Source organism: Chanodichthys erythropterus, chromosome 11, assembly GCF_024489055.1.
Source record: "Chanodichthys erythropterus isolate Z2021 chromosome 11, ASM2448905v1, whole genome shotgun sequence".
Taxonomy (NCBI): Eukaryota; Metazoa; Chordata; class Actinopteri; order Cypriniformes; family Xenocyprididae; genus Chanodichthys; species Chanodichthys erythropterus.
The window spans coordinates 5,848,016-5,873,202 of NC_090231.1; the positions used below are offsets into that span (position 1 = coordinate 5,848,016).

Genomic DNA, 25,187 nt, shown 5'->3' on the forward strand with positions numbered 1-25,187 from the left:
CAAGCCGTTTGCAGATTCTATGCAATGTGACATCACAAATGTTTAGGCTCCGCCCATGACTGCTGACGTAATCTACCCTATTAGCTTAGCTCCTCCCCTCAGTGAGCTGTACACAGTCGGCCATGTTCATCTCCTCGCCAGATCATTTAACGGCAGCATTCAAGTGAGAAATGTATTCTTATTAAAGCAACTAAAGTTATTCAGTCAAGAGCAGTGAGTGATTTTCTGTTTTTCTTTTGTTGTTTGATTCATATTAACAGCAAAAACAGCAGTAGATACTGTATATTACACTGCTGTCACTTTAATACACAGATCTAATATACACATGCCATTTCTTTCTCTGCTGTTTACGTTCACAGACATAACCAACCGTGTTTATGTGAACTCTGTGTGTTTTTGACATAACCTTGTGTGTATTGACAGTTTAAGCTCAATAAGACGTGAAAGAGAACTTAGTTTAATACTTACACGACGTGCTGTCTGACAGACAGCTTTCTGTGCGCGTGATTTAGATGTTTGCACTCAGTAAACCATAAATCTTAATGTTTATATGGATATGGCTTTAAAACGCATGCAGATAATTAACTTTCATGATTATGAAGAACTGCAATGTTACATGAGCGTGACCGCGATAGAGATGATAATCAAAACCAAACTGATGCTTTGTTAGTTTTTGGCAGAGTATCCGGGGCATGAGCTGTACAGGCTCCACCCTTGTCTGGATAATGGGCGGAGCAGCAGCTCATTTGCATTTAAAGACACATTCCTCTCAAAATTGGGCATTTACAACACGGTATAATAAATGATCTGTGGGGTATTTTGAGCTGGAACTTCACAGACACATTCTGGGGACACCATCTTGTGATTAAAAAAACCTTGGTTGCATGGATGTTTAAAGGGCACCTATTTTTCCTCTAAAGTGGAAAATGTTATTAAAAAGTTCTTCACAATAAGAAGAATGTTTTTTTCTTTTTAAGAACTGTTCCAAGAAAGGTTCTTTGATGGCATAGCTGCAAAAAAACACCTTTATTTTTTAAGAGTGTAGTTGCTCTTAAACTGGGCTGTCATACTGTCTTGTTTTGTTCTCTCCTGAATGTATGCTCATTTATTCACACTGGATGTCTGTTGTATGGTAATGTGTTGGTTTGTCTTCACAGGTGCTGGAAACCCCATATTTAATTTCAGAACTGATTGCTGCACAGGTTGGAAGCCAGAGAACTAGCACCCAAGTGCATGTGTCTGTCCCTAACACACTCCCAGATCCCTCTTATACACCTCTCTGTTCAGATGAATGTTTTATGGTTCCAGAAACATGCTCTGTTTCTTCCAGTGAAACGGTTTCTGTCCAACCACGAGGTTCAGACACTCAAAGGAACGGTTTATCACTCGAAAGTACTGTCAGTCTTTTAATGGCAGCTTCCGTCAGTGCAGCTGAGACGCCAAACACTCAAAACGCAGGAACTCTCACTCCAATCCCATCACCTACAATGTCTGTTACAGTAGATACATCTTCCATTAGCTCAGATACAAAGCCAGGAGACGATACCTTTTCCCTTCAACAGTCATCAACATCTCAGTCTGAATCCCCAACGGTTGCATGTGATCCCCAAAACATTGCCCAGTTGAACATTACAGTGACCTCTACGAAGTTGGACTCGCCAACATTAGAAATACCCTCATCTGTTCAAGACTCAACCATTCCCTTTGATGGCTCTTTATCTTCCAAAATGCCAAATACCTCCTCTGATGTGTCTGTTCCTGAGTCTCGCTCTCAATTCCATACGATAACTTCCACGAGTAGCACTCTATTCCCAAACACATCCGATTGCCCTTCTTCCCCAGAGTTCTTGTTGAAAACCAGCCTAAATCCAGTCTTTTCAGAGATCCCTTCAACGGGTCTAATGGGTGAAAGCACATCAGCTGAACTCTCTATGGAGGAGCGTTTTACAAAACCCTCAACCTTTGATAACACACCTTTAACTTCTCAGGACAGACTGAGTTCCTCGACCGCCCCATCGGAAGGGACCCCTTCTAGTGCCACATGTTATGTCTCAAGCGTCTGAAATACACTACCGTTCAAAAGGTTGGGCTCAGTAAGATTTATTTTGAAAGAAATTAAAGGGTTTTTTTCACCCAAAAATGACATTTCGTTCATTAATTACTCACCCTCATGTCATTCTACACCCGTAAGACCGTTTGTCTTCGAAACACAAATTAAGATATTTTTGATGAAATCCTGCGGAAGAGGATTAGGGCCAAGCAATAATAAAAAAATTAAAACCATCTCGAGATTAAAGTTGTTAAATGTCGAGAAAAAAATTTGAGATAAAATGTTGAGAATAAAGTCATTAAATTACGGGAAAAAAGTAGTTAAATTACGAGAACAAATTCGTTAAATTACGAGAAAAATGTTAAATTATGAGAACAAATTCTAAATTTTACGACTTTTTTCTCGAAATTTAACAACATTTTTTTCAATTTAACGCATTTGTTCTCGTAATTTAGCAAGTTTTTTCTCGTAATTTAATGAGTTTATTCTCAACATTTTATCTCAACTTTTTTTCTCGAAATGTAAAGACATTTTTCTCATTTAACGAATTTGTTCTCGTAATTTAACGACTTTTTTCTTGTAATTTAATGACTTTATTCTCAACATTTTATCTCAACTTTTTTCTCGAAATTTAGCGAGTTTTTTCTCGTAATTTAACAACAATTTTCTCATAATTTAACGAATTTGTTCTCGTAATTTAATGAGTTTATTCTCAACATTTTATTTTGACTTTTTTCTCGAAATTGAACGAGTTCTTTCTCGAAATTTAACAACATTTTTCTCATAATTTAACGAATTTGTTCTCGAAATTTAACGACTTTTTTCTTGTCATTTAATGACTTTATTCTCAACATTTTATCAACTTTTTTCTTGAAATTTAACGAGTTTTTTCTCGTAATTTAATGAGTTTATTCTCCACATTTTATTTAGACTTTTTTCTCGAAATTTAACAACTTTAATCTCGAGATGGTTTTATTTTTTTATTATTGCTTGGCCCTAATCCTTTTCTGTAGATCTCCCTATACACAGCAATGTCATAACCAATTTCAAGGCCCAGAAAGGTAGTAAAGACATTGTTAAAATAGTCTGTGTGACTACAGTGGTTCAATCTTAATGTTATGAAGTGATGAGAATACTTCTTGTGTGCAAAAACTTAAAAATAACGACTTTATGCAACAATCTCTTCTCTTCCCTGTCAGTCTCCTATGCTGTTGACATAGTGAACGCAATACAGCGCTTCCGTGTTTACGTCAGAATGCTGGCTTATTATTGGCTGATGCTGTTCACGTGATCAGCACGACACATATGTGTGATGCAGAAAATCACAAGAATCAATTAGTCATCCTGTTTTCAGTTGATGACTGAATGGAACATTGTAGTGTGCACCAAATCTCATATTTTAAATGATGTCCATTAATACTGTTTTGGCGCTGTGTAATATGGCATGACAGAGCACTGTATCTCCTCAGTTCAAAAGAAGCACCAGCACAACACACACGTGAACCGATCATCTTCTCCAGTTACAGTGCGAAATAAACATGAATGAACATCTGAAGGTTTGTTAAAAGATACTGTACAGCTTAATGAAATCCATATCATGTCTCATGTAATCGCTTAATCGGTGTTTCAACTACGGAAAGACTTCAATAAAACAGCTTGAAAACAATGTCACGTAACGTCAGATTTACCTCAAATCGAAATCGAATTGAATCGTGAACATTGTGTCAATACCCAGCCTTACTATTTTAACTGTCTTTACTACCGTTCTGGGGCTTGAAAGGTGCAATGACATTACTGACAGAAACCTCTTGGATTTCATCAAAAATATGTATATTTGTGTTCTGAAGATGACTGAACGTCATGAGGGTGAGTAATTAATGATTCTGGGAAAAAAAAAAATCAGTTTTCACAAAAATATCAAGAAGCACAACAGTTTTTTTCTTATAATAATAATAAATGTTTCTTGAGCATCAAATCATCATATTAGAATGGTTTCTGAAAATTCAGCTTTGATCACAGGAATAAATTACCTTTTAAACATATATTCAAATAGAAAACATTTATTTTAAATAGTAATAACATTTTGCATTTTTACTGTTTTTACTGTATTTTTAATTAAATAAATGCAGCCTTGGTGAGCATAAGAGGCTTCTTTCAAAACCATTTTAAAACAAAACCCACATTTTTGAATGGTAGTATATTTTACACAATGTACGACCAAATGCATGTGCCTTCTTCCTTTGCAGCTAATATGTTCCTCATTACCAGATACATCCGTCAGCTCGAGCTTTGGGCATCTGTGGTGTCTTTCTTTCTGCAGGTTCCTGGTCTCTCTATCAGTTTTTCTTAACTTCTTGTTTTGATGTCTGGTTTAAGCTTCAGCAGTTTGCAGCAGGATTTTCATCACAGCTTCTGTCCCTCTGCATGTGCCTTGAGTTTGTCACCTGGGTGGTTTGGAAAAGACCGCTCTGCGTCTTTTATGCTTTGTGTTTTACTCTTGGAGGTGGGTCTAGCCCGGTTACCTTGTGTGTTGGTGGTGCTAGTTCTGCCTCAGAGGGTACATTTAAAGCAACAGTAAACATTGTTGTAATGTAATATTATTCCAGAACTGTATGACTTGGATGAAAAGGTCAATAGAAGAACGCAGAATGACTTTTTTGCACTAATATTGGGGAGAAATCTGTGAATGTGCTAAATTGGACTAGAAACCATGTTTACTCACCAATCAGTGCCAAAATGACCTGCAGTTCATTCATAATGCTTTATATATAAATAAAACTCTTAGAGGAAAATTAACACTTATATTTGTCTCTAACAGCCTGTACTTGGTTTTTTATAAGACTCAAACTGACTGAAGTTTATATAATTGCTGTTTTTGTGTCCTGTGTAATTACTTTGTACTTTGTTTTTTTTTTTTAATATATATTTTTATTTTTTTGCATGTTACATGTACATCATTGTTTGTTTTACACCACTTCTTCCATTGCATTTCATTTCATTGCATTCATTTACTGATATCTTTGTGACTATTGTCTCTAACTCTATCCATACTCATATGTTTACATACATTAATAAAGAAAACCACGTCATCACCTTGTGTTTGTGTAATTGGACTTTTTACCTTGATTGTTTCCACTTTTTACCTTGATTGTTTCCAGCAAGGACACTTTGTCCTTTCTGATTTTAAATGATGAAATATTCTTATATACAGCAACTACATTTTGGGTAACATATGACGTTTGTGCCATGCTTGATGGCTCAATTTCACTTTCACAACAAAAATGAATAAAAAGTTAAGGAGCTCTTACAAGAAGATCTACAGCATGGAATCTACCTAGTATATGTACACATTATTTTCCTAGTGTTTTATGCTTTAATCTGCATGTTGACATCACAACTAATAAATATGTGATCAAAATAGGTATCTTGACATGCATCTATTGTATGCACACTTGTATATAAATAACCTTTTTCACAATGTCAAGTAGGCTGTGAGACCTGCTTGTTTTTGTCTATTCATTCACACATTCATGTACATTTTATTCTTCTTTGTGTTTTTTATCATCACTCTTGCTCTTTCTGTGTCCCTCTGTGTCATGTAGGTGTTGGAAAACTATAATAAAGGGAAGACAGCTTTACTGTCTGCTGCTAAAATAATGGTTAGCCCTACAGAAGTGGACCTGAATCCAGAAACGATCTTCCTCGATGCCTCTAATTCACCCCAACCCACGCCCGCCCCACATCACCGCAGAAACAGTAGTGTCCGGTGAGTCCTGCGAGGGCCGATCAGTGTTTGAAACGAGCTGACTGACCAGTCAGACCATGCCAATGAGTGATAAATTATGTAGATTAGCTTTTAAGCATTGGATTTTAACATTATTGCCTGTCCTTCTCACTCATGCTGACTGCAGAGGTACTGTGTATGGTAGTATACAGTTCCCCCCTCGTCCTCTGTGGTTCAGTAGAACAGCACAGTCTAGACGTTAGTCACGTTAGTGTTGCCTAACCATAATCCTCCCTTTCTTCCCCTCTTTCTGATTTTTTTTTTCCTCCTTCCTTTCTCTGTTCTCTGGTCTGCTTCGCGTTTTTACTATTTGTTTTTACCCTTATACCACATGTTTTTATTTACATGTAAAATGTAAATTTTTTTATTATTTTTTATATCAATTTTTTTTACATTCATATTTTTGTCTGTTTTTCTTCTATCACATTTGCTATTTTCCCTCCATTTATGCCTATCTTTTAAATATTATCTAATTACTTTTTTTTCCTGTTGTTTTTTCAAACCATTTTTTTTTTTTTAAATTCCCTCATTTTATTTGTCACCAAACTTCTCTTCCCCCCTCCATGCTGTCCTGCTGTAGTTCCTGTGCCCACTCTGAGATCTCACTGGATGGCTTCTCGGAGTGTCCGCCTCCTCCCGTGCCCGTGGTGCTCACCGGAGCCCGCGAGCGATTGGCCGTGGAGCTGCGGGAGCGAAAAGCCCCCCTGGCCATCATGGAAAGCCTTTCTGACGCTGAATCCGTCTACAGCTTGGACTCCCGGCGATCATCTGCCGCCCTGAGGGGCTCGCCCTGTCTGGGCAGTCTACCGTTCCCTCTGGACGCCCCCATCCCAGAAGAGAATCCTTCGCTGAGCTCCCGCACAGAGCTGCTGGCCGCAGACGGCTTGAGCCAGGGCGCAGTGGACCTTGAGCTGGGGGAAGCCGGCCCGTACTGCCCTACACCTCCGGAACTGGAAGTACCCTCCAATGACACCCATTATCTCCGCAACGGCAGGCACTTCTCTTCACACTCGCTTGGACAAACTACCGTAGATCTGGTGACGAGCCAGGGCAAAAACTTCCGGCGGTCTTCAGAAACACCTGTGGTTTGCAAGCCATCAGCTGTTCGTAACAGTCAAGAATCCCTCCCTGTAGCACCCCGGAAAGGTTCTACGCCAGAAAAGCTCAGCGAAACGCCCAAGGATAGAGAGTTTGAAGAGGGAGAAGTCAAAGTCGAGCTTGAGAGTGGCCGATCCCAGACTCTTCCATCAGTTTCGCCACTGTCCAATGGCACTCCCAGTCAGGCGGTCCTGGAGTTCGCCCAATACCTGGACTCTCTGTTTAGGCTCGATGGCAGCAGCTCTCCACCTCTCGAGCTGTCCGACGCAGAGTCCGAGTCTGGACGGGGATCTTTCAGTCAGGCGGAAGGACACCAATCGGATCAGGGTGTGATAAACGCAGACAAGGACAGGCAGCTACTGGCTAGGGCAACTCTAGAGCCCAACTTGGTTCCCAAGCCCCCTCGCACCTTTGCCGGCTCAGCTGACCCTTCCTCCGGCATCTCTCTTTCTCCATCGTTTCCACTCTCGTCCTCCGGAGAACTCAATGATTTCTCTCCTTCTGATGGAGCGCTACCCACCAACCATATGTCGATGCTACGAACTTCCGTTGCTAGCCCCAACCCCAAGGAAACGGTATTGTCGTCTATGGTGTAGTGGTCCACTGTCGGACTTCAACACGTTCTGTTTATTTATTTTACCCTACGGTTTCCTTTCCTGACTCAAAGTGGGTACACTTTCTTTGCTCTTTCTGAACCGATTGTAGAAACGTGCATGCGTAGCAACGCGGCCAGTCCGAGACTTCCAGACTTATGGACCGTTAAGGATTCATCAAGAACAGAAGACCTCATTTTGTACTATTGTAATTGACATGTCTTTGCTGAATGCATTGTGTCTTGTGCATCACCATTATGAAGTGTCCTAATTTCTGCCTGCAACACATTAGGTGCTGAGAGGCTCCTTTGAACACAAAAGATGTTGCTAGCATATAAAGAAGCTTGCACAACGACCATACGTTCACATTGAATTTAATGTTTACATTGACGCCACAGAACACCAAGCTATCACAAAGGTTGGCAGTTCCTTATAAGGGAAAAGTTGGGATTAAGTTACGGGGAGGGGAGCACACAACAAGCTGTGGGGTACATTTCCTCAGGACTTTCAAGAATGAAGAATGGGACAAAGATGTCTCAGGCAAAGGATAATTAATTGTTCAGATTTTTTCTTTTGGATTGTACTTTTTCATTTTTTAATTGAAGATTGTGTGGAATGTCCTGCTGAGTATGTGTAATTGGTGGTGGCACTGATGGTTGGTGGACATCTTTGAGTTCTCGATGTGCATGAGAAAATACTGTATGCTCGTGTAAAACGTTTCATTTTGCTAACTTTTGTCATCTCTTATTTACATAAATCCACTTGAATTTACGCATGCAAGTTTTATATCATTTTTTTTCCACCCGATTGCCAAAAAGCCAACTTCATACAAGTCAAATGTTTGAACTCTGTGAAATTAATATATAATCATGATTACGATTATTATTTATTTTTACCAACCACTGCCCATAAATGCAAATGACATCAGGAAGAGTTGTTGAATGCTAGAGGACGTGCACCAGTCACAAAATGCGCCCTTTAAACGGTTTGACATGTCTTTCAAGAAAAGTCTCGTTCGGTATGGGTATGGCATGCAATCAGTAGCAAAATAAGCATAGAGAGATTTTTTTCTCATCTGCTTTTTTAAAAAAAATAATTTCTACTGTTGTTGCTATGTTACTATAAATAGTGGTTTATCTCAACGGCAAAATATTTTAATAACTTAGACTTGCTTTTTATATATCGTTTCAGGATGAAGTGTTTGAGTTTTTGGGTGGTTGTGTGAAAAGGTACAGCGGTTTGTCACAACAGAGCTTCGCAAGTCACAGATGTGTCGAGTGACAAGTGTTTTATTTTGTATGCTATCGATTGTTTCGAACAATGATTTACAGCACAATTCCCATGCTTCATGCTTTGATCGCATGTAGTAATTTTCTTCTATGGTTATAGGTTGTTTTTGCTAATTTTGCTTTTTTCATGATGTAAATGTAATATAAATGAACAAAAGTCTGGCATATTCAGTACTTATTTTCCTGTTCTCTATTTGCTGCTTTACTAATTAACTCATTACTTTATAAGCTGCTGTACTTTTTCACAAAAAGTTGTGTATAGCACTGCCTTTTCACGTGAGTGTAAATACTGTCTTGTTTCCAGTTGTTGTGTTAAAAAAATAGATATAAAATCAATGGGACTTATCAATTAAAAAAAGCTCTATCATGTACCATAGTGAGGACTTTATCTCAAATGTATAGCTATATTGATATATCTACAGTATAAATTATAAATAGAGAAAAATTATGACTATTCAGGAACAAAACTCTGATACTGTGGCCATACTGTTTACTTATAAAATATATAATGATTGAACCATCATTCTTTAAAAAAAAAAAGGAAAAGAAAAGAAAGAAATCTCTTTCCATGTTTGTCACTATACCCTGCCAGTCTTTTAACTTTCAACAATGAGAATGTATTAAAATGCACACACTTACACTGCCCTGCCTGTAATAGAATAAATCATATGGATCTCAGACTGACTTTGTTTCTCTTTATTAAGCTGTCAGTGACACTCTACAGAGTTTGTGCTTGAACGTTTAGATAACATAAAGGTTAGTATGCTTATAATGTTAGTATGCTTTTTACATCAAAAATTGTCATAATTTAGAAATAAAAGGCATTTTTCCTACCCTGATTTTAGCCCTCTGGTTTGAACGCACTGTTTTAAGGGGCGTGTCTGCTGTGAGACTCCAGTGTAAACGCCCACTGCTGTGATTGGCTATTGTCTTTCCATTTGAAATAGCTAAGTGTTACTCTCTCGAAAACTTTTAGCACGTTTTTACTATTACAGCTCTCAAGGTTAACTAATCATGAAAAGTGTTGATTATTGCATTACATTTAGATCTATGGCATTATATTTAAATCGTGGCATGAAAGGTTGCAGTGAGGAACATTGTAGTCGATCTCAGACATGTTGTTGAGCGCATGAAAGCAGTGATCTCGTCATTGCAACTCAATTTCTGCACACTAACGAATGCTTTTGTCATAACTAACAGTTCAAACCTGATGTACTGTAACTAAGAGATTCTTTGAATAAAACGTGAGTTTTGGCACAAGTCCAGAACTCAGTCACTGATAAACTTGCGCTGTTTGATTAACAGCTCCAGCAATTGTAAAGGAAGCGTTCTTTGATCACTTTCTATATATAATTTAATCACCGTTTAAATAACAGATAATTTTCATCCTGCTAAGAGAAACAACGTGAAGTTGACCATTTAGTCCCTGGTTTGATTTACTGACACAGACAAAAATCATCTGACTGCACATGAATCACTAATATCAGATCAGGCATTACAATGAACACAGTTACTGACATGTTGCATTACCGTCCAGTCCATATCGTAAAAGTCTGTTTGCAAAGCCTGCGCCAAAATGCGATTGATTTTCCAAAAGTGAAATGTACTGAATACAAATGTACCGAATACAAATAAATAGAGCTCAACTGAGACATTCACATTGATGAAAATAAATAACCATATTCCTAGCATTAGGATCCTTTGGAAAGTAATGTTATTTTTGTCCTGCATCGCTCTTCTCTCCTCCTCATCTCACTAACATGATGGTGGGCGGGGCTAACTTTGCAATGATGGAGTGAGCGTTGCTTTTATGGGACTAATAAGGAAGTTTTCAGTTCTGAAGCTTACAGGATATTCTTATTGTATGATGACCTCTTATATATCAAAAGCTCAAGGAAAAGTTGGTTTCTCAATTCATGAGCACTTTAAAGATTTCTAAATAATGGCAATACAATATTCAATTAATTTTAATTTACTGAAAACATAAACACAAGGGCCATAAACGCAGAGTCCTAGCTGACTTCCTCCTTGTTAAAAATGTAAAAAAATAAAAAAAAATACATTTTTGAATTTATGATAAATACAAGAATATAAATGTCTACTAAACAACAATTAGTCCTGTAGGTTAAAAACTTCCTTACACTGACCATATGTTGACCATCAACTTACCACTTACCACTGGTGTTCCTCAGGGCTCGGTCTTGGGCCCTCTTCAATTCATTGTTTACTTACTTCCTCTTGGTTATATTTTTTGGGAAATGTGGTATCCATTTGCATTGCTACACTGAAGACACCCAGCTCTATCTCTCTTCCAAGCCCTCAAAGGTTTTCCAAAGGTGTTCAGTAAAGTGTCCGGCCCAAAATAAATGAATGGCAGTTTCTGTGTGAATTTAGCTAAATGAACATCTTGCATCAATATCAGGTTTTCTTAAAGGATTAGTTCACTTTCAAATTAAAATTTCCTGATAATTAACTCACCCCCATGTAATCCAAGATGTTCATGTCTTTCTTCCTTCAGTCGAAAAGAAATTAAGGTTTTTGATGAAAACATTCCAGGATTATTCTGCTTATAGTGGATTTCAATTGCCTCCAGACGGTTAAAGGTCAAAATTACAATTTCAGTGCAGCTTCAAAGAGCTTTAAACAATACCAGATGAGGAATAAGGGTCTTATCTAGAGAAACCATCGCTCATTTTCTAAAAAAAATAACATTTTATACATTTTAACCATAAATGCTCATCTTGAACTAGCTCTTTCTTCTTCTCTATTAGAATTCTGGCAGTGTAAGTGTATTACTGCCCTCCTCAGGTCAAAGTTTGAACTAAATGTCATATTCAATATGCTAGTGCAAGTATATAACAATTAGTTCAAACTTTGACCTGTGGAGGGCAGTAATACACTTACACTGCCGGAATTGTAATAGAGAAGAAGAAGAGAGCTAGTTCAAGATGAACATTTATGGTTAAAACGTATATAATTTTATTTATTTATTTTTTTTTTAGAAAATGACCGATCGTTTCGCTAGATAAGACCCTTATTCCTCGTCTGGTATCGTTTAAAGCCCTTTGAAGCTGCAGTGAAACTGACATTTTGACCTTCAACCGTTTGGAGTCCAATAATCCTGGAATGTTTTCATCAAAAACCTTCATTTCTTTTCGACTAAAGAAAGACATGAACATCTTGGATTACATGGGGGTGAGTAAATTATCAGGAAAATTTAATTTGAAAGTAAACTAATCCATTAATCAAATGTTTGACAGGGTAAAATGTATTAATGTTTTAAATATACTTGTAGTGAGAAAATATAAAGGACCACATTTTTTTCCTATTTAGATTTTCAAATAAATTATTTTGGTGTGCTAAAAGACTATGGTCGACACAGAACTGGAATTTCTGTATTTATAATTTCTACCCTTTTGCAGAAAAATGTTTTTATTCTCTGTTAGCTCTGGAAAAGAATCGCAGTATGCATTGTGCATTGGTCAGACTAGTGAGTGACGCAGCAGTGACGCGGCGGGTCTGTAATAAGGATCCGCTCAGTCAGTAAAGCGCAGGTCAAACAGCAACACACTCATCACACACTGACACTTTATCATCACCCTTACAACACTGAGACATGGACTCGGACGAGGGCTACAATTATGAGTTTGATGAAGAAGAGGAGGAGGAAGAAGAGGAAGAGGAGTGCAGCGAGGACAGTGGCGAGGAGGAGGCCGAGGATGACACACTGGACCTGGGCGAGGTGGAGCTGCTGGACCCCGCCATGGCCGGAGGAGAGCCCGACGATTGCGTTGACACCGGCGGCAGCGGCGGCGAAGGCGGCCTGGGGCCTGGCCAGGAGGACGAGGACTACCGCTTTGAGGTGCTGACCACCGAGCAGATCCTCCAGCACATGGTCGAGTGCATCAGGGAGGTTAACGAGGTCATACAGGTAGATAACATTGCGTTTTTTCTGTGAGTTTATAAGTTTGTTTAAATGGAGCACTGATGCTGTTAGCATTAGCATTAGCTGATACGAGAGGCCGAATGATGCGAAATTAACGGTTTATTTGTTTTTAACCTCGGTGATGTTACAATAACTCTTATCTGTTTGCGTTTTGCTGTTATTTTAGTGAATTCAAGGGATTTTTCATGAGATAGATTTAGCTAGTTCTGCTAGCGCGACCCAGTTTACAGAGACTGAACTTTATTTGACAGCTTTTGTGGATATGTAAACACATTCTTAAATCGTATTAAAATTGTGTTATGAATCAAATAGCTGTGTTTATATGTGATTTGTTGTTGTTGTTTTGAAGCAGACTAAAGTTTAGCCCTGTCACTGCAGCTAATGCTACTTGACACATTCATATTTGTTTAAAATTTGACAGTTTTTAATTTGGTTCTCCAAACATCAACACGAATACACCTTTTAAAGGATTTTAAGGTTAAAAAATATGTTAAATTGAACCACATTCATCAAGCAAACTAGCATGCAACTTGAGTGGAGATCAGAAAACTTTGGCGAAAAATGACAAATGTGTATTTGTACATGGATGAATGACAGCCATAGGTGCCTGTTGTGTATTTTGTAAGTGTTCAGATAAGGTCCAGCAATATGTGAAAAACTCATGAGCTACATAAATAGAAAGCTGCATCAGTTTCTGGCATACATGTTATACAAAATACGACATGTTAGTATCGCGGTACTACCGTAGTAACGGTATACCGTGCAACCATAATAAGCATACAATATTGGACAATGATGTTAAAGGGTTAGTTCACCGAAAAATCAAAATTCTGTCATTTATTACTCACCCTCATGTCATTCCACACCTGTAAGACCTTCGTTCATCTTCAGAACAAAAATTAAGATCTTTTTGTTGAAATCTGATGGCTCCGTGAGGCCTACATAGCCAGCAATGACATTTCCTCTCTCAAGATCCATTAATGTACTAAAAATATTTAAATCAGTTAATGTGAGTACAGTGGTTCAATATTAATATTATAAAGCGATGAGAATATTTTTGGTGTGCCAAAATTATCAGGAAATTTTAATTCTGAAGTAAAATCATTTTTACAACAAAGTTTAGTTCACTTTTCCAGCTTATTCTGACCAAAAACCACCCACTTAGGAAAATGCAAAACCAACCACTGTTTTGTTTTTTAGTCTTAGTGTTTTATATGAAATATATTTTTACCATAGTAATGGAATAAACGATAAGTTAAAAAACATATGTATAAACAAATATCATAGTCAACATTTGAAGTGGATCAAAAAAGTTGTTCTAAGAATTAAGCTGTCCCAAGAAGAAGGTTTTAGGTCAACTTTGATGAAAGGATTTGATCCACTTCAAATGTTGACTACTGTATATAAAAATAATGATAGTGCTGTATAGGGAACATTGGGAATTTGGCTTAAAATGTAATCATTAGCATCGGCCCGATATGAAACATTATGCTGATAAGCGTTGCCAATAAGATGAACCTGAAACCAAAATGGAAAAAGTACTTTTTCTCATAACTAACTGAAATGAAAAATATTTAGTACTGTACTGGAGAGACTTGATGGAAGCTTGTTTCTACTACTCAAAAAAAAAAAGAAAAGGGTAATTGCAATTTTTTCGTGGTCTTGGTGTTGTTTCCAAGACGAAGCTAAAAGTAAATGTATATCAGATATCATCAAAATATCCAATATCATGCAGCCCTTTAAAATATGTGTCAAGAGTGATAAATACAGATTAATCTGGGTTTCTTGTAACTAAGTTCCTCTAACAAAACTCTGAATATCTTTCAATGATTTGATGCCAAAAACCTTAATAGATCCAGTTATTAGTACTGTGTCGAGTTGGTACCTTGAAAACACAACAGGAAAAACCACTGGAGAAGCTTCAAAAGTTGCATAAAGTCAGCCAGATTACAGCTAACTAAACTGAGACTAGGTTTAACTGGATCTGTCACTCATTATTGTGTCTTTTTCAGAACCCAGCTACGATAACCAGAATACTCCTCAGTCACTTCAACTGGGACAAAGAGAAGCTTATGGAGAGGCATGTTATTTTACTATATTTATTTATTTTAACATTGTCATAAATTTGCATGGCTTAATTAAAGGATGTTATGATAACTTTTAGTTTATCGGTTTGCTGTTTGAAAGCGTTTTCTTCTTCTTCCTCTTAACATGTAAATGGTGCAGGTACTTTGATGGAAATCTGGACAAGTTGTTTACAGAGTGCCACGTCATAAACCCCAGTAAAAAGGCCAAAATGCGACCAATGAGCACACGGTCCTCCAGTCAGGATTTGCCTTGCCAGATCTGCTATCTCAACTATCCAAACTCGGTCAGTGTCAGTTCGAGCCACATATCTCTTCATCAGTTCCTTAGAAAAGCCCGTGATACCAAAACTGTGAAGTCCATTGAAATGAGTCAGGTTGCACAGCTTGATGACTTATTCGGTAGGAATGTGTGTTTCCTTTCCTAGTATTTCACAGGTCTAGAGTGTGGACACAAGTTCTGCATGCAGTGCTGGGGTGACTATTTAACTACCAAAATCATTGAGGAAGGGATGGGACAGGTGGGTTCCTGTTCAGCACATTGTAAACCGATGTTGTAATCGGATCCTACTTTTTTTGTTTCCTGTGGAATTTGGTTCTTTATTTTTTCTTTTGTTTTCCCAGACCATCTCGTGTCCTGCTCACAACTGTGACATTTTGGTTGACGATAACACTGTAATGTGAGTGCTTTTGTGAATTTAGCCTTAAGATTTTTCTTTTTAAAATGATTTTTTAACAAATTTTGTTTGTTTTTTGTTTTTTGTAGGCGACTAATCACAGATTCTAAAGTGAAATTGAAGTATCAGCATTTAATCACAAATAGTTTTGTAGAGGTAAGAAGTTCTTTACGTTGGTTGCAAAAGTTGTGTGCCTGAAATGCAAATGACATTATGCAAATAGCATTTGCAACTCCCTGATTAATCTGGAGTAGAGATACCAAATACTAATACCTATTTCAGATCAGTATTTGATCATTTTAATTGATTTTAATTTGTTTTTATAAACCTAGCAATTTGTTAACATATTACTAACTAACTTTTGTGTGTCCAATGCTTATCCAACTAATATAAATAAAGAGCAATAAAATACATTGTCGCTGTTGGGCGGAAACCTCACATGTCCAACGTTGCTACTTTTCTGGAAAAAGGAAAAAACACTATTTTTTTTAAATAATTAAACACAGCTCTGTCAAAGTTATTGTGGCGTTATGTAGTGTTGTCATAATGAAATTTCCAACTTTGATACAATACCTTGAAAAATATTGATATTCGTTACCATTTTCGATACCACAAGGAAAACTGTCATATATGCCGCCATACAGATTTGTCTCATAATTTTTTGATAATTTGGGTAATTTTGTTGTAAAAGCTTACACACAGCACAGGGAGGCTTTATTTGAATCATTGAACTACATTGCAAATTGCAAATGATAGCACAAGGGAATAAAGAGGCAAATGAAATAAACATGGCTTTAAGTTTTTCAGGTGGGTCTAACAGTAGTGTTCAGGTAAATACTACAGAAATTAAAGTAATCAAATGTAAAATAACACTGGATAGTCTTTTATCGTAAAAATTTAATTCAGATTCAGATTAATGCTTACAATTAAAATACAAAAGTTATTCAGTCAAGAGCAGTGAGTGATTTTTCTCTTAGTCTTTTGTTCTTTGATTAACATGACAGACAGCAGCAGGTTTATTAGGCTGCTGTCACTTTAAGAGCTTATGCATGGATCCAATATACTGTTACACAACATGCGCTGTCTTTCTCAACTATTTCCGTTCCAAAACTGACTGTATTTACCTAAATACTCGGGAAGAAGGGCATTTTGACATAATTTTGTATGTATTTGACAGTTTAGGTGCAATAAGCCAAGAAAGAAAGAAAATTTGGTTCTCGCAAGATGTTTGAGAGGCGGCTTTATGTGAGCGCCTCTTATTTTTGATCAGTGGTGTGTGCACTTTTGATGTGAGCATGAAACTTGCGGGAATGAGTCTTACGTATGTCAGTATTTTCACCCCCCAAAAATGGGTTTAAGCCGGTTATTTATATCTTTTGCTGTAGTGTGCAAAAGGAAATATCAGTTTACATATAGATATCATATATATATGTATAGTGTATGTGTTCTTGAGTAAAGAAAAGACTACATATTTAAACAAACAATTCTTTATTTGTCCTTGCATTGCAAACAAGCAGAGATGGTCCAAAACTGGTGCGGGACTTTATTCACGATAGGGGCGGGGTGGGGCGGAGCTAGAAGTTTTACCTACAGTTTGAGGATCCAATGGAGTTACGAGGTTTAGTCACAAGCTCTTTTTAATACTTTTCATTGGTTATATAATTGCTAAAGCCCACAGACAAACATAAAGTGTGACCAATAGTAATGATTTATTAAAAAAATAAAAATGACGACATGTAGAGATACAAGGTTTCCCCCCCAACAGCGACGATATATATTAACTGATCTGATGGTAAACACTGACCTGAAGCTTAATCTACAAAATGTATGTGATTTCTTTGCAGTTAAGCTTTCAAATGGCATGAATGTGAATATCAGTATGCATGCTGTACTGTCTACCAGTTTTGTAATCTCTCTCACTGGTTGTCTGTCTGCTCTTCTACAGTGTAACAGACTGTTGAAATGGTGTCCGGCTCCTGACTGCCACCATGTGGTCAAAGTTCAGTATCCCGATGCCAAACCAGTTCGCTGCAAATGCGGGAGACAGTTCTGGTAGGAGTCTGATGCAGAATGCAATGCAACACTTCAGTGGATTTGCATTGTCACTGCTGCAATAATATAACCACGGAAGTGATTAAGCTTGCATAATTTAATCATTGTTAGTTTTTTCTGTTGTACACCTTTTTTTGTCGTTAATACGACATAAAAAAACAGCATATGGCTTTAAAAAAAACAGCATATGGCTTTGAAACAACATGAGGATGAGTGAGTAAATAATGACAGGATTTTCATTTTTGGGTGAACTACTGACTTTTAATTTCTTTCCTTTTTTTCAATAACTAGTTTCAATTGTGGAGAGAACTGGCATGACCCTGTTAAATGCAAGGTATGATGGCATCTGATTACTGCTGTAGGCACTCATATTAGACTAGATTATTTCCAATGTTGATATTGATATTATTAGATTAGATTTTCCTGAGAGGTTTTCATTTTCTTTAATAATATTGATACTCTTCTCTTCAAGTGGTTGAGGAAGTGGATAAAGAAGTGTGATGATGACAGTGAAACATCCAACTGGATTGCAGCAAATACCAAGGTACAAGGACCCCATAACCTTCAGTCGGTCATATATAGGTGTGTAACGGTACATATATTCATCCTGAATGGTCACGGTTCAGTGCATGCAGTCACATGACGAATAGTCAGTCAATCCAGAAGGGGGGGCGCGGTAATGTGACGATGTTTGCTACCAGTAAAAAGTGCAGAAGAAGAAGAGATGTGATCTCTCAACCAGTGTTTCAACCATGGAAAGACATCAATAAAACAGCTTGAGAATAATATCTCACGTAGCATTACATTTACCTCAGGCAAGTCATTTAGTGTCCACAGTATGTTAGTTCACTAGAGAACTGAAGCATTTCACTAAATATATGCACTATATTAGCTCATATATATTTACTTTACCGGTTTGTAAAGTTATGACAGTAACTGTGTAAATGATTATATTTCAAAAATGAATTGTAGTAGAAAATTTACTTTATAATTAGATTTATAAGTTGATGCAAAACCTGCCTTATGTGCAATTTACATGTCTTTTCTTTTGAGTGTTGATTATTATATCTATAAATAAATAACAACTGAAACAACCATTTTGTTTGTGTACCGTTACACCCCTAATATATCTATTTATTTATTTATAAATTATGTTATTTAATATTTATACTCCTGACATATTGAGTAAATTCAGTGTGCTGTCGTAAGGGAAAGTGATACTATTTTAATTCCATACTTTGTCCAAGAAGAAAAGGATCTTTACATTAAACCGGTCTGGCCATTTGTTTAACAAATTCATTTACATTTATTTGACTGGCAATAACGAAATGATACACATGACTAGAGTGAAAAAATAGAAATGCCTATTTTTCAAAGCTTTACTTTGCAAATTTACTGCTGCCAATAATATTATTATTATTATTATTATTATTATTTTATTTATTTATTTTTTTTAATCTTTTAAAGAACAAGGCAAGTATATTTTTTGGTTGTAATCAGCAGCATGCCACAAATGCTAAATAAAGATGTCAATAAACCTAACTTGTGTTTAACCCAGAATATTCCTTTAATTTCCTTTGGGTATTCCTGGTTTTCTTAGGAATGTCCCAAATGTCATGTGACCATTGAAAAAGATGGCGGCTGTAATCACATGGTGTGTCGAAACCAGAATTGTAAAGCAGAGTTCTGCTGGGTTTGTCTCGGCCCTTGGGAGCCCCATGGCTCTGCCTGGTGAGTCTACTTCACCTCTCATAAATGCTTGTTTTTATATACACATGTGATGCATTGAAATAACATGTTCACTGATTATAGGTACAACTGCAATCGCTACAATGAAGATGATGCAAAAGCAGCTAGAGATGCTCAGGAGGTACTTTTAGTCATCATTTGACCCAACATCTCTAATGCACAGCAGTCATATGTATCCAAGTAGACTAAAATTAGCTCTTGCAGGAATGCATGACTTATTTTTTGCTGGCATATATGCTTGGCCGATCTCTATTCAGAGTGATCCATGACCTATAACTTGTTTTCTTTTGGGATGAGTGTATGTTGTGTCCATATTGCAGCGTTCGCGTGCAGCCCTGCAGCGCTACCTCTTCTACTGCAACCGCTACATGAACCACATGCAGAGTCTGCGCTTCGAGCACAAGTTGTACGCGCAGGTGAAGCAGAAGATGGAGGAGATGCAGCAACACAACATGTCGTGGATCGAGGTGCAGTTCCTGAAGAAGGCCGTGGACGTGCTGTGCCAGTGTCGGTCCACGCTCATGTTCACCTACGTCTTCGCCTTCTACCTCAAAAAGAACAACCAGTCCATTATCTTTGAGGTGAGGAGGAAATCATGTGGGAGACGTTTTATAGGCCCTGTTTACACCTGGTATTAAGATGCATTTTGGTTGATCGGATCACAAGTGGACGAGAGAGACACATTCCTGTCTACACCTGGTGTTTTAATTTAGTCTCTCTTGTCCACTTTCAAACACTTCTGTCCTGATTTCTTCAAGGGGAGGGTCTATGGAAGGGTAAATGTGTGGTGACGGAAAAACATATGGAGAGCAGCAGCTTTCATTTCTGCTCTGACAGCATAGGAGGAGAGTAGATGGTCTCTTTGTAGCTGTTCGAACACCTTCGACCACATGAGTGTTTCCACTATGAAAGCAATCCGGTCAGATGCGTTTTCGACTACCTCTGGTCAAAAGTGGACAAGCTCAAAATGTTTTAGAACCCATTTATACCTGTATTTAGCATCGTCCACTTGTGATCCGATCAACCAAAACGCATCTTAATACCAGTTGGAAACGCCCTTAGATGAAAATATAATGACTGTTATTAGACCGGTTTCCTGAACACTCCACCTGTCTGCCATTGGTGGGATTAACATTCAGACTATATTTTTAATAGCATCACACTGTTTACACATGAAATAAACATACTGATGTCTTACTACTTTTTTTCTTTCATTTTTTTTTAAAGAACAATCAGGCTGATTTGGAGAACGCTACAGAGGTGCTTTCGGGTTATCTAGAGAGAGATATCTCCCAGGATTCTTTGCAAGATATCAAACAGAAAGTTCAGGATAAGTATAGGTGAGAATTTTTTTTTTACAATATTGTATCTCTTGTGTTTTTGTTTTTTTTAAATGCATGACATTTATTGTATCGTTGACTGCTGCTTGTATGACTAATGCAGTGTTATTTTAGTATTATATTATATTATATTATTTATTATTTTTTAATTGGCTTTTATTATTATATTTTCAGATTTCATTTTAATTTTAGTTTAAGTTGTTGTAATTTTTTTTTCTGTGCTTTTGTCATTTCACAAACTGTGAAAAAGCACCATTTTTGAATCGAACACATTGGGCAGGTTTGTTGTCACTGATGACAAAACAGAAGTGTAAAGCACAAGTGTGACTGTGGGATGAAAAAAGAGATGTGAGATGTGCAGCAGAGGGGAGGGTAACCATGAATAATACATGGACACTGATTTGAGGACTTAAATTACACAGTGAATGTTATGAAATGTACACAAGTGATGCACTGAAATTAAAATTCTTGGTTTAAAATTAAACCCAAATTATTATAAATAATCATAGTGTTGTCGAAATTTTAAAAATGTGACTTTGAGCGCTATTGAGTGGATTCGTAAACGCCTCTGATTGGCCATTGTGTTTACGCGCTCATCAGATGTGTCTGTGATTGGCTACAATGATCAACACACGGGAGCATTTGAAAGCACACAGTGTTTGAAATTGAAAGTGGGGCCGTTTGAAAGCAGGCATCCATCAGCAGACTGGTCCACGATAGACATCTGCTTTCAAACGCTCCCGTGTGTATCTTTGTAAGCGCTTGGTAAAGAGCGTCATTGATGACTATTTAAAAACGTTTTTGAAGCGTTGATCATTGTAGCCAATCACAGACATATCTGATGAGCGCGTCAACACAATGGCCAATCAGAGGCGTTTATGAATCCGCTCAACAGCGCTCAAAGTGTCACATTTTTTATATTTCAGCATCGACTTGGTACCGAAGTCGGTAACTGTTTATTTGAAATAACTACCAAATCTAATTATGTAGTAGTGTAACCTTTTTTTTTTTTATAAATATAAAATTAACACCCAATAAGGACTAAGTTATCTTTAGGGGGCAATTTCTCAGCCAAATTTGATATGTGAATAATTTGCGATTTAATTGGATTAAATTAAATATTAGATTGAAATTTTCAAATCACTTGACAGCTCTCACACACACACACGCACAAAATCTTTGGTTTGACTAATATATATATATATAATATAGTCAAACCAAAAATTATCCAGACATTTTTTATATTTTTGATATATTTTTACTAATGGGTGCAGGACACTATAGTTCATTTATGTAAGTGAGGATAGCAAAATAAAGTAAACTGTGACATATTACACCCAAACATTCTTCATACAGTGGACTACCAGTAAAATTGATTAAAATTGATAAAAAAAATTTAATTGATTAATTTTTAATCTAATTAATTTCATGATGTGGCTATTAATTCATCTGATTAATAATGTATCAAATTTAGCTGAGAAATTACCCCCAAAAGATCGTTTAAAGTCATTATTGTGTTAAATGAGAAAAGCATCAAATAGACATTACAAAAAGTAGCTTTATAAAAAAAAAAATTTATTTGATTCAACAGAATTTATTACACAAACTTTTAGGCTTCAACATGAGGGTGAGTAAATGAGACACAGAGATCTTCCTTTTTGTATGACTATGTGCAGAAAGTGGAAGCTGATTTTATTTAACACATCTGTACCTTTTTTGCCTTCCAGCATCTGTTATAAAGAATTACATGAGATGTCTGTTAATCTCTGTCAGTTCAGTGCATGTGCACAATCTGTTGAACACACAACTCTCTTTATTTATCAACCAACATTCAAACAGAATCATCTAGACAAATGCACATATTTTATATATTTTTAAATATTTTGTCACATTGTGCACAATAATAATTAGGATAAGCAAAAGAGCACTAAAAGTTTCTGTTATTCAATCTACGTTTTGGTTTCCATTTATATTTTCTGCCTGTTGTCTCTTTCCGCTGAAAAAAAAAAAATGTTTTATGGCATTTCCAAGTGCTGAAATGTTGTGCTAACCCTAGTACAGACCATCGATATTCACCAGTGAAATGTCTTTACAGAAAACAGTCTGCATTGTAATGATTTCCACTTCAAATCCAAATATTATAACGCAATCAATTACAAATAGGGGACGTTATTAAAACCTTCCTTTCTGAAATGTGTTAAGAGGACTTTTCTGCGTTTCTCCTCCCGTGCAGATACTGTGAGAGTCGGCGACGAGTGCTGCTACAGCACGTTCATGAGGGCTATGAGAAAGACTTGTGGGAGTACATTGAAGACTGAGCAGAACTGCTGCATCACAAGCGTATTGGAGCATATAAAAGCAGCCAAGTGCTTTGCTGTCGGCCATCACCGCAGCCCCCCTCCATCCTTTTTACGTGGCATCTGGATTTTTGTTATTATTTAGAGGTTAACTTAATTTTACTGAAATGAAAAGGTAGAATATTCAAATAAAACTCCTACGTCAGTATTGCAGTTTGTAAGAGTTGATTGCCGACACGGCATGGAAATGTATTCCGTTCTCCATGCTTTCCGTGGAGATCCTTCAGTAGTCTCTTTTTATTTTTTAAGTGCTTTTTCTCCGTTTTTATAGTTCAGATTGGCTTGTCTTAAGCATAGCATTACAGGTCTGAGCCATGCGGAGTGTGTTGTGTTTTGCTTGGTCGGGTGGCTTTGTGTTTTGGGCGGAAGTGTGTATTTCAGGCTGTAAATAGCACACTTGCATGGAACATGGAATATGGGATGCATCTTTTTTTCTTTGTTTGTTTTGAAAAATATTTATTCTTTACAGATATCCAAGAATGTGTGTAAACAACATGAGAAGAGGCCATGTGACAGTTTTGCCTCATGTTTGTTAAAAACCTTTCCAGAACGTTGCACACTCAAATCAGAGGCATAGTAACGGACAGCAGCCTTAAATACATGCATATATACAATAGATGAGAAGTAGAATTGGGTGAATCTCACACAGAAATATCTGGGTCATATTTAACTCTGAAATAAATTATATTTCTTTTGCAAAAAAGAAATACAGCCTGATTTTTTTTTTTTTTTTTTTTTTTTTACATTATAACAATTACGCTCCATTAATGTTGTGACAGTTCATTCAATTCATGCAAATTAAACCTCAAATTCTTATTACCTTGAGGGATTAGTTCATTTCAGAGTTAAAATTTCCTGATAATTTACTCACCCCCATGTCATCCATGATGTTCATGTCTTTCTTTCTTTAGTCGAAGAGAAATTAAGGTTTTTGAGGAAAACATTCCAGGATTTTTCTCCATATAGTGGACTTCACTGGGGTTCAAATGTCAGTTTCAGTGCAGCTCCAAAGAGCTCTACATGATCCCAGATGAGGAATAAGGGACTTATCTAGCAAAACAATTTTAATTTATATACTTTTAAACCACAAATGCTCGTCTTGCACTGCTCTGCGCCACGCATTACGTAATCATGTTGGAAAGGTCACGTGTGACGCAGGTGGAAGTCCCGTAGGTGGAGAAGTTTATCCTCCAACTTCAAACTTGTCCGGCATCATTGTTTACCTTTTTTTGTAAAGGAGTTTGACTTTGTCTTTGCATGTTCACTTTGTAAACACTGAATCTGTACTTCTGCCTACGTCACATGTGACCTTTCCAACATGATTACGTAATGCGTGGCGCATCGCAGAGCAGTGCAAGACGAGCATTTTTGGTTAAAAAGTATATACATTTTTATTTTTTTTTAGAAAATGGCCGATCGTTACACTAGATAAGACTCTTATTCCTCATCTGAGATCATGTAGAGCTCTTTGAAGCTGCACTGAAACTGACATTTGAACCCCAGTGAAGTCCACTATATGGAGAAAAATCCTGCAGTGTTTTCCTTCATTTATTTTCGACTGAAAAAAAGACATGAACATGACATAAATGATCAGGAAATTTTCATTCTGAAGTGAACTAATCCTTTAATGCAAAACAACTCATTAATTTGGGTATTACAGTAATAATACAAAAAGTCTTATTTATTTATTTACTTAAATAGCATAAATTCAGTACAGCAGTTCTACAATGATTTATACTTACAATTGTGTTGTTTTTTTTACATTATAATAATTAGAATTGGAGGTTAAATTGTCATGAAAATGTCAGTGCAAAAAAATATTATGTAATATTCACCATAATGTAATATTATGTAATATTCTTTTATTCAAAATGTAGTCTTTTGTTTTTGTGGTGAAATATGACCCAGAAATGTTCTTGACCGTTTACATGAGATTCAACAAATTGCTGTCTGTCAAATGCAGTTCTGGAAGTGAACCTTTTAGATGTTTGGTTTTGAGCGAAGACCGACCGGAACAAACACTCACACCTTTTTATGAACCACCATCGTCGTCTTAGTTGATCATTTATATCTTTAAAACAGCTGTTATATCGAACACGCACACTACCAGATGTTCCATGAGAGCAAACTTGAGTGACATTCACTCACTAACAACTAAAGTCTCAAAT

The 25,187-nt window shown here is 36.8% G+C and overlaps 2 protein-coding genes across 11 annotated transcripts in view; both read left to right on the plus strand.

Moving 5' to 3' along the window:
- Positions 1–9,452, plus strand: part of dagla (diacylglycerol lipase, alpha) — a 54,595-nt gene extending 45,143 nt beyond the window's left edge. For 9 of the 10 annotated variants that reach the window (XM_067401109.1, XM_067401114.1, XM_067401115.1 and 6 more), the window contains 2 exons: positions 5,653–5,816; positions 6,415–9,452. In XM_067401109.1, coding sequence (XP_067257210.1) covers positions 5,653–5,816; positions 6,415–7,528 — 1,278 coding nt within the window. In that variant the 3' untranslated portion in view covers positions 7,529–9,452. Of the gene's footprint in view, positions 1–1,157; positions 5,148–5,652; positions 5,817–6,414 lie in introns of those variants that run through there. The other variant, XM_067401116.1, reaches the window with a different exon arrangement.
- Positions 9,453–12,353: 2,901 nt separating this feature from the next.
- arih1l (ariadne homolog, ubiquitin-conjugating enzyme E2 binding protein, 1 like) lies at positions 12,354–24,010 on the plus strand. Its single transcript, XM_067401118.1, has 14 exons — positions 12,354–12,745; positions 14,773–14,840; positions 14,987–15,131; positions 15,273–15,365; positions 15,469–15,524; positions 15,611–15,677; positions 17,467–17,573; positions 17,865–17,907; positions 18,046–18,117; positions 19,174–19,304; positions 19,386–19,443; positions 19,643–19,903; positions 20,550–20,662; positions 22,896–24,010. Exons 1-14 carry the CDS (start codon positions 12,431–12,433, stop codon positions 22,978–22,980), a joined length of 1,614 nt encoding a protein of 537 aa, XP_067257219.1. The 5' UTR covers positions 12,354–12,430; the 3' UTR covers positions 22,981–24,010.
- Positions 24,011–25,187: the final 1,177 nt, after the last annotated feature.